Source organism: Temnothorax americanus, unplaced genomic scaffold (genome assembly GCF_048541705.1).
Source record: "Temnothorax americanus isolate GAGA-0224 unplaced genomic scaffold, ASM4854170v1 Scaffold44, whole genome shotgun sequence".
NCBI lineage: Eukaryota > Metazoa > Arthropoda > Insecta > Hymenoptera > Formicidae > Temnothorax > Temnothorax americanus.
Genome location: NW_027509591.1, coordinates 914,395 through 925,015, shown reverse-complemented (window position 1 = coordinate 925,015; position 10,621 = coordinate 914,395). Strand labels below are relative to the sequence as shown.

At 48.8% G+C, this 10,621-nt stretch overlaps 1 protein-coding gene across 1 annotated transcript; it reads right to left on the bottom strand.

Annotated features, from left to right (window-relative positions):
* Positions 1–5,182: 5,182 nt before the first annotated feature.
* Positions 5,183–10,363, bottom strand: LOC143903196 (uncharacterized). The gene has a single exon (XM_077416654.1). It carries the CDS (start codon positions 10,361–10,363, stop codon positions 5,183–5,185), a length of 5,181 nt encoding a protein of 1,726 aa, XP_077272780.1.
* Positions 10,364–10,621: the final 258 nt, after the last annotated feature.

The window sequence follows — 10,621 nt, the reverse complement described above, 5'->3', positions numbered from 1 at the left end:
CCGTAACGGATTAATACCTGCGTATTGCGTTTTAAATAATCGATTCGTACGTGATACACCCGAAGAAATATCATCTCTTAACACGTTTGAAAACATTTTTATACAAAGAGCTAAAGCTTTTCAAACTGTTGTTAAAATGGGAACTGTTATTAACAAAAAACTGCCTCATAGAAATATGGTACAAAAACTAAAAGGTAGAACGTTTCATTTACCATTACCTTTACAAGAGACATGAAACAAATTATGTTCCGATACTGATCCAATTAATAAAAATTATGAAATGTACTTCGTACGTGTTAGAGGTGTTCCGACAAAATCCAAAATTGTTTGGGAGAAATACGTAGATCGTAAAAAGGTACACGAGGCTTTAACATGGCTGAAACGTAACAATCCTTTTTACAATAATATAACACTCAGAAACTCACGATGGATTATGCTTAGAGAAACTGGATAATAATGAATTTGAAATACAAGAGACGGAAAATGATAGTGAATCTGTTTCGGATAACGAACAAGAATTGAGTCCAAAAGTTCCAATGGAAAAAACAAAAAATAACATAGACGCTATTTTATCAAATGACGAACAAGAATTGAGTTCAAAAGTTCCAATGGAAGAAACAAAAAATAATAACGTAGACGCTACTTCAAATAATCAGCGTGAAGCAATGTTAACCCAGATTCTTGACGAAAGTAAAGATAGTTATTACGAGCAATACACTATTTATCCTTTATATGAGAAAAAAATCATGTCAAAGTGCTACTGCCTTATATAAAATGTTAAAAGTTCAAGATTTGCCCTTGGGCAATCGTGAGATATCTTTAGATCTATTGTGTTTTCCAGATTTATTTCCTTTTGGTGTTAATGGACAACGCGAAACTAGACAGGTTAAACTTCACAGCCATGAATTTATTAAATGTTGTTTGACATCCAAACATTAACAATTTAGATTAAGTCCACAATTCTTATTTTTCTTGTTAAATGATGCGAATATTCATCAATTAAGTCGTGGTATTTATCATAAATTGTATACAACTGATTCACGAGAACGTTATACGGCTAAAGAATATTTAGAAGCATTGCAGAAAGGTGATATGGAATCTGACTTGAGTTTGATATTTTCCACTTTAAGAAATACGGAACAATACTGGCGTAGACCAAGAAGTGATTTAATTGCTATGGCGCAAGAATTCGGACCTGCGACATGGTTCTTTACAGTTAGTCCTGGTGAATGGAAGTGGGATGATTTAGGTGCATATATTCGTGAAGTAAATGGATGGCCTAACGATTCGACGCCCATTAGTGTACTCGTTGCTAAAGATCCCGTGTCGACGTCGAGGTTTCTTGATAATAAATTCAAAGCGTTGCTTGATTTTATTTGTTCCAAAGATTACCCGATCGGAGAAGTAACACATTACTTGTGGCGACGAGAATACAACATTTTCATTTATTAATTTGGATTAAACGCGCCAATTATCGGTAAATCTTCTGTTGAAGAGGTTTCTAAATTTATTTTGCAACATATAAGTTGTAAAATGCCAGATCCAAATATTTCACCATTTTGTTATACAGGCGAGTCAATATGTATCAACTACACAAACATAACGATTATTGTCTTCGTTCTAAAAAAGCAGGACGTAAAACGACTCGTGTCGTTTCGGATTTCCTCGTCTAGTTACAGACACGTTGATTATGAGAGATGTCATAAGTTCGATAGCAAGTAGGAAACGATTAAAAAATAGAAGTAGGCTTTATGACCTTCCTCGAACAGATACTGAAACCTGTATAAATGATTATAATCCTATCATTCTTACTGCATGGGAAGGAAATATGGATATACAATTTATCGGTGAAAAAGCATCGCTGCTTACTTAGTATATTACTAAGTATATAAATAAACCAGGAAAAAGTGAAATATCTGATGTTATCTTTGATAGTAAAAATAAGAAAAACGAATCATTGACGAGCCGTCTTTGGAAGATTGCTTTTCGAGCCATGAGTGATAGAGAATGTGGAGCTCTTGAAGCTGCTGATACATTGCTAGGTAATCCTTTATATGGGACTGATCGAAATACGAGTATTAGATGGTTAGATGTTAATATGATACGACATAGAAAAGTTAAAACCTGTAAGAAAATTGAAGCTTTTGATGGAGATTCCACAGACATATTTTGTCCATCTATAATAGATGATCATTATCCACGGAGACCGGAAGAACTTGAATCCTTGTGTTTATATGAATTTGCACAGCAATATGATATTACGAAAATCAAACCACAAAGTAAAAATATTGAATTCTACAAGCTGAATAATGGTTATTATCTGAAGCGACGACAGCGTAACTATATTATTAATCACTATAAATATGATGTCAAAATATGCGGCCGGAAAATTATTTCTTTTTATTACTGCTTATGTTTAAACCATGGCGGAAACTGGAAGATCTTAAAAATGAATGTGATACTTATGCAGAATCATTTCACAAGGGAAAGTTAGATCTTGAGAAAGCATTGTATTATCGTGAAAAATTATAGGAATTGCAAAAAGCATTTGAAACTGCGAAGCAATTGGTTCAGCAACGTTTAGATGATTTAGAAAAACAGCACGAGTCTCAAGATGATCCCAATAATCCAATAAATGTTAAAAATATTGAAGCTGGTGAAGCGATGCAAGATTTTAAGGATCTTGGTAAAAAATTAATTCAGGAAATCGATGTATATGAAATGATTTCAAATCTGAACGCAGATCAAAGAAAAGTATTTGACGATGTGATCAACACCGTAACATCGCCGGATAATAAACAATTACTAGAATACGTTAGTGAAGAAGAAGGTACTGGCAAAAGTTTCTTAATTAAAACAATTAAATGCTGGATAAAACAAAATCTCAACAAGAATATCGTTGTAGCAGCACCTACTGGTATAGCAGCGTTCAATATCGATGGTTTGACCGCACTTACAGAGTGTGGCAGTTACCCGTTACACAGCCTCAGCTTGAAGCACAACACGGGATTGCACGCCTTGCAGAAGCGCAAGGACAATCTCAATAAATCCTGAATCCAACAAGGTTGAAAGAAGCTCTCAAATATTCTGGAACCAAAGATAGAAATCCAGCTAACGTAGTTAGCAACTTAATCAGTGGTCCCCTTACGAATAACGAGAGTTACCTGTGCGAGCTTCCACTTTACGTAAAAGGTTCTCCTGAAAGGAGGAATACCGCCTCACAATGAAAACTCAGCAATGTACGTTCACAGACTGTACTTTGGGAGCGTCCTTCTTATATTTTTTTTTTACCAATCGTTTGGTGGTTGATTGGTAGTATTTGGTACCGTATTCAAAACGTTTGGTAGTTTCTCGTTTTTTTAGGAAATCGAAAACAAATTTTTGATTTTTTTTTAGCCCCCCCACTTTGACGGTAATAATTTTTTTTTTAATCGATTGGCGATTGATTGGCAGTGTTTGGTACCGCATTAAAAACTTTTGATGGTTTCGCGTTTCTTTAAGAAATCGAAAAAACAAATTTTTGATCTTCTCTTAGCCTCCCCACTTTGACTGTAGTAATTTTTTTTTTAATCGATTGATGATTGATTGGCAGTGTTTGGTACCGCATTGAAACCTTTTGGTAGTTTTGCGTTTAAAAAAAAAAAGAATTAATTGTCAACAAATTTTTAACCTTCTTTAGCGCCTCCACTTTGACTGATGGGAATTTTAAATTCTTTTTTACCAATCATTTAGTGGTTGATTGGTAATGTTAAGAGCTGTAAAGGCTATTGCACGTAACAAAGTTTTAGTCATAATCGTAAGGTCGTAAGAAGATAGACCAATCACACTTGATTATTTTTTGAGCTCAAAGAGAATAATCGACTGTGATTGATCTATTTTTTTACGGCCTTACGATTATGACTAAAACTTTGTTACGTGCAATGGTTTTAAGTTATTGAAAAATTTTTTTTTAAGTTTTGTGTCTACGATGCTAGAACTGTGTTCGAGTTTCGGTTTAAGCCAATGAAACTGCTACTTTTCTGTAAGAGTTACAAGTTGATTGGCTTAAACCAAAACTCGGACGCAGTTCTAGCATCGTGGACACAAGGCTTAACATTCCAGTTGCGTTTAGTGGCGATTGCACACATTGTGGGCATTCAGGAGCGCAACCGCTATATCTATGTACATACATACGTGTGTACACGCACTAGGCTCTGGGGTCACATGCGCATGCTCTAGGGCTTAAGGTCTATCCAGACAAACTTGCATAGATGCATAACTATATATGCATAAAGAAACGGATTGGTCTATTTCCTTATGCACATGCATATGGACCAATCAATTCTCTTAGGGTCTCTATTTCATATATCGATAAATCGCTGTTTCCACCAAGTACGCATACACATACACGTACACATACACTCAAAAATGAAGTTGTGCGTGAGCAGAAGGAAGATCGAGTTAGAGGCGCGGGAATGGGACTTATTTCCAGTTAACTCTCGTATGTCTATTTACAGAATATATTTACACAGAGTATATACATTTATTTACACGGAGATTAGGAATCCACGAAACGCGGTTCTGATTCCTGGAAAATCGGCGCTTATTCCGCGAACTACGGTTCTCGTCGCACGATCTATTCCGCGAGCCACGGATCGAGCCGTCGTCGAGACTCCAAGCAAGTGACAATTCGCTTTTCGAAACGGAAGAGATGCTCGTTACGTCTCCGAAAACGTATCTGCCCGAGCCTCCGGCGCACTCGGAGGTACGAGCTCCCTATCCCCACGCATCACGTATCCCCGGTAATGAGCCGAACAATTAGCCGAGCCAATCGGTAGCCGACCCGTCGACTTGTCTTTCGGTTTGAACGTCTCGAATTTCGGAGTCGGCAACCGATCAGCTGTTCTCGCCGAGGTCAGGAGCTCCGTCTCCAATGTTTACGTCGCGCGATGAGACAAAGGGGATAGAGCGAGCACGCGAGGAAAAAACCGCGTTCGTTTCTCGGCTTCTCGAAGGTCTTGGAATAACGGCGGTTGTTCCCGAAACAATGCTGGGCTTAAGCGATAATTCTCCTCGCGATTATTCACGGGGGATTACGGTTCGATCGCGAACATTCCGCCCGCCTCGTATGGTGCAACCTACGATGATATTTAATTGATTCTAATTCGCGCACGACGCGATAAGGAGATGACGGTTTTCGCGATTACTCCTCGCTTCCCGGTGCGTCGCAGTCCGGGAGGAGGACGAGTTTGCTCACAGGCCGTGTGAGTATCGATGCCGCCGTTCGAATTTTGACGACGCGAACCTGTCCGTCGTCGCCCGGGAGTAGCTCCTCAATCCGAGCGAGGGGCCACTTGGTCGGGGGCGTCGTCTCGCTTCTTACGAGGCACAAGCGGCCTGCTCGCACCTCCAGGTCGGCCTTGAGCCATTTCGGGCGATGAGCAAGCGTCTGGAGGTACTCCTCAGACCATCGCGCCCAGAAATGGTCCCGCATCTGCTGGACTTGTTGCCAGCGGGACAACCGAGTCGTTCTCTCCTCCGTCAACGACGGCTCCGGTACGGCGCTGATGGCCGAGCCTATGAGGAAGTGGCCGGGAGTGAGCGGGCTGAGGTCCTCAGGGTCGTCTGTCAGGGCCTGCAGGGGACGTGAATTCAGGCACGCCTCTACCTGAGATAATAACGTGGCCATCTCCTCGTAGGTGAGAGTCGCCTCGCCGATCACTCGCCGCAAGTGATGCTTGGTCGACTTGACGGCTGCCTCCCAGATGCCGCCAAAGTTGGGCGCAGCGGGGGGATTGAAGCGCCACGCTATCCTCTCCTCAGCAACGCGCTCGGCGATGCGTCGGCCCCTCTGGCCGCCGGCGGAGAATAGATCGCGCAATTGTGCGTCGGCACCGACAAAATTTGTGCCGCGGTCACTGTACAACGTCTGGCATAAACCGCGGCGGGAAACGAAGCGGCGCAGCGCAGCCAGGAAGGCGTCGGCGGTGTAGTCCGTAGCCACGTCGAGGTGTACCGCTCTAGAACACAGACATACAAAGACAACGATAAATGCTTTAGAGGCCCGCTGGCCCCGTCCCTTGGAGGTTCTCAGCCACACCGGTCCGGCGTAGTCGACTCCGGTGTTCAGGAATGGCCGAGCGGGAGTTACCCTAGGACCAGGGAGGCTTCCCATGAGAGGCTGTGGAGAGGCCGCCCGCCATCGCACGCACGTCACGCAACGCCGAATACACCCTTTCACCAATGTGCGACCGCGAGGGACCCAGTACTCCTGGCGAAGGGCCCCGAGGGTCGCCTGCACTCCTCCGTGCAATGTCCGCCGATGGCACGCCTCCACGATAAGCCTCGTTAATCGTGACGGTCCCGGCAAGATCACAGGGTGCCTAGCGTCGTAGGCAAGCATGGCGTTCTTGAGTCTACCGCCGACGCGGAGTAGGCCTCGCTCGTCCAGGAAGGGGCTCAGCGAGGCGATGGAACTGCGCGCCGGCAGCGGAGCGTTCTTTCGGAGGGCCGTCGCTTCCCCCTTGAAATGAATGGATTGAACCCAGCCGATCCAACCCACGATGGCGTCGCTGAGCTCCTCGCGTGTTAGTACGAGCCCAGCGGAGGAATCGGGCTGTTTCTCGTGGGCAGTCCGCCTCGCCCGCAGGCACCGCAGCCAACGGCGGCACCAAGCTGTCGTCCGCGCCAAGCTCGTCAGGGATGAGTACCTCGTCAGCAGCTCGGGCTCCTCCGTAGCGGCTGCCACGGCATGTATGTGAGAGCGCCGTTCCGGGAGGTCGACGGGTACTTCGTCGTCCAAGGGAGCGGACCACGGACCGGTTTTAGTTCGGAGCCACGCCGGGCCCTGCCACCAGAGCGGGTGCTCCACGAGTTCCCTTGCTAAGAGGCCTCGGGACGCGCAGTCGGCGGGGTTTTCACGCCCGGGGACGTGATGCCAATAAGCGTCAGGGAGAGTGAGCTGAATCTCACTCACTCTGTTTGCCACGTATGTCTTCCAGGAAGCAGGGTGACCTCGAATCCAGCCTAGCACTACGGTCGCATCAGTCCACAGATGGGTCGGATCCTCTTCTATCTTGAGGACCCGCCGAGCATGATTGGCGAGTCGGACGAGTAAGGCGGCAGCGTTTAGCTCCAGCCGTGCAAGGCTGACCTGCTTTAACGGAGCGACTTTGGTTTTCGCCGCCACGAGGCTCACGACTACTTCGCCGCTCGAGCTTTCGGTCCGCAGGTAGACCACCGCTGCGTACGCCTTTTCCGAGGCGTCGGCGAATCCGTGCAGTTCGCGCTTAACACCTTCTTGATCGCTCTCCAGCCATCGGGGCACTCGGATCGTTTCCAGTAGAGGCAGTCCGGCCTGGAATTCGAGCCATCGTCGGACGTCGGTGTCAGGGAGCTGCGTGTCCCAATCCAATCCCAGCAACCAGGTGGACTGAAACAAAATTTTAGCTAATACGGTAGTGGGGGCGAGCCACCCCAGCGGATCGAATAGCCGAGCGGCTAAAGATAAGACCGACCGCTTCGTAATAGCCTCCAGTTGGGTCAGTTGCGTCGAGTAGGCGAACTGATCTTCGCGTGGATGCCAACGCAGCCCGAGGGTCAAGTGGCTCTCTCCCGGGAGCCACCACCGGGGCTCGCGTTGAAGGCGATCCTCAGGAGGGACCTCATCGAGTATCGACGCCTCGTTCGCCGACCACTTCTTGAGCGGGAAGCCGCCCGCCATGCAGATTCGGTCCAGCTGACGACGGATCTCTTTGGCTCTCGAGATCGTGTCCGCGCCAGACAATACGTCGTCCATGTAGGTCTCCAGTAGGAGGGCGATAGCTCCTAGCGGGAACTCAACTCCCTCGTCCTTGGCCAGCTGATGGAGCGTGCGAATCGCTAGGAACGCGGAACAAGCAAGCCCGTACGTGAGGGTGATTAGGAGAAATTCCAGCAACACATTGCTAGGGCTCTCACGCCAGACTATGCGCTGCAGATCCCTGTCTTCCGGGTGGACTTCGATCTGCCGGTACATTTTCTCTATGTCCGCCGCGAAAACGTACCGGTGACGCCGCCAACGGAGTAAGATCTCTGCCAAAGCCGGCAGCAAGTTCGGCCCGGTCTGCAGATACTTATTTAGCGCCGCCCCCGTCGGCAGCGCGAAAGAACCGTTGAAGACGACTCGCAATTTCGTCGTCGTGCTGGTTTCCTTCATCACTCCATGGTGAGGCAGATAGCAGACGGCCATTTTCGCCGGATCGGCCGGAGGATCGACCGGCGTCATATGCCCGAGCTCGACGTATTGACGCATGAAATCTGTATACAGCGCATGGAAGGAAGCATCCCGCGCGAACTTTGCTTCCATGGCCTTCATCACGCGAACGGCCGCGCGGCGCGTACCACAGAGATTCGGCATCGGCTCGACGACGGGGAGTCGCACCACGTAGCGCCCGTCGGGCTTACGCGAATGTGTGCGCGCGAAATGTTCCTCACACTCCTGATCGGCTTTCGAGAGCGGTCCGGCAGCCGACGGAACCTCCTCCTGCTCCCAAAATCGCCTCACTAGTTGCGACAGTTCGTCCTCGACACGGCACTGGTAGGATTGCGCGAAGTGACTCGAAGCACCTTCACCGATAGCGCCAGACAGAATCCAGCCAAGAGTCGTGTTTTGCGCGACGGGCTCGCGACTACCCCCCTTGCGAAGTCCCTCTTGCAATATTTCCGCGTAAACGTCGGCACCGAGGAGAATGTCCACCGAGTCGGACGCGCTGAACTCGGGGTCCGCCAGCTCCAGACCCCGAAGATGAGACCACGCTTCAGCGCCGGCCTCGATACCGCCGGCGTATATTGTGAGCCGGGGGAGTACGAGCGCGGAGACCGACATCGCGGGGCCGTCGGTTCGCGGCGCGAGAGTCAGCGATACGCGTCCTTTGGCGACGGCCGTTTTCTGTCCGCCGACGCCGAATATCGAAACCGACGTGCGAGAACGCGGTAACTTTAATCTTTGCGCGAGGCGCTCGGTCACAAAGGACGACTCCGATCCCTGGTCGACCAGCGCGCGAGCGCGATGCAAGGTTCCGAACCGATCGGCTACGCGAACGCGAGCGGTGGCGAGGAGCACCGCGCTCGGCTTTACGGCAAGTCTTTGAGCCGCGTGAACCGTCTTCGCGACCTCGACCTCGCGACACGCATCGTGGACGGAAGTATGGTGTCGCGCGCCACACGCTGCACACCCCTTCTTCGACGCGCACTCACTGACCTTGTGAGAACCGAGGCAGTTCAGGCACAGGTTCTTGTTGTCGACGAGCTGCTTCCGTTCCTGGGCTGTTTTCCTCTTGTAGTCCTCGCAGAACATGAGGATATGGTCCTTTTGGCAGCAGTGGCAACGACCTCGCTTGGCGTCCGGATTTCCCTCCTGCTTCCGAGCGAGGTGGCTCCGCGCGGATTTGGCGGCTCCGCTCGCGGCCTTACCGGCGGCTCCGTCGACCTTAGCAGGCTGCATCGACTCGAGCGTATGCAGTTGCCGATCCAGGAATTGCTCGAGAGTCGCATACGTCGGAGGCTCGGTCGTGTCGCCGATTGACGTTTCCCACTCGCGTCGCGAACGCGGATCCAGTAGCTCGACCGCCAGATAAACGAATAAGTCCTCGCTACGGTTTATAGGCCGACCGATACTCGCCAACGAGCTGACCGTTGCTTTGACGCCGTGGAAAATCTTTCGAAGCTCGACCGCCGATTCACTCTTCATTTTAGTTAGCGCAAGGAAATTGGACAGATACGCGCGGGTGAGAAGTCGCTTGTTCTCATAATACGCATTCAATACGTCCCACGCACTGTTATAATTTTCGGCCGTCGTCGCGATATTCCGGACTAATAACTCAGCCTCACCTTTCAAGGAAGTTTTGAGGTAGTGCAGCTTTTCCACCGGCGTCGTGTTAGCGTCCCGGCCTATGAGAGAGTGGAAGAGGTCGCGGAATGACGGCCAGTCCTCGTATTTGCCTGAGAATTCCGGCAGCTGAATCCGCGGTAACGTGGTGCGACTCGTCGTTGTCGCCGTCTCCGAAGTCTCATTCTTAGTTGCAGCCTCCTCCCTCGCCTTGTGCGACAGGAGGACGTCCAGGAACATTCCCTTCTGCGTTAAGAAGGTCTCCTCCACCAAAGCCGGGAGGTCCTGTTCCTTATAGTCAGTGGCGGCAAGGACGTCTGGAGGCATTAATAGCAGTTTGCCGTGTTGTTCCTCGAACTTGTTCCAGTTCGATTCCAAGGCTTGGAGGCGAGCATTCACCAGTCCCATTGTCAATCTTGCGCCTCCCGCTTTCTTCAAGTTTTCATAGGCGCGTGCGATGCGCCCGTGCAGCTCGTTCTGCGAACGGATAAGTCCCTCCATCTCAGGGTTGCTCATCTTCGTCTTCCAGGCGGTCACTCGTAGCACGAGAAACTCACCCTTGACCACTCACTCGCGGCGCGGATATCGGTCGCGAAATCCGGCTCGAAGGACCAATAAATGTGCGTGAGCAGAAGGAAGATCGAGTTAGAGGCGCGGGAATGGGACTTATTTCCAGTTAACTCTCGTATGTCTATTTACAGAATATATTTACACAGAGTATATACATTTATTTACACGGAGATTAGGAATCCACGAAACGCGGTTCTGATTCCT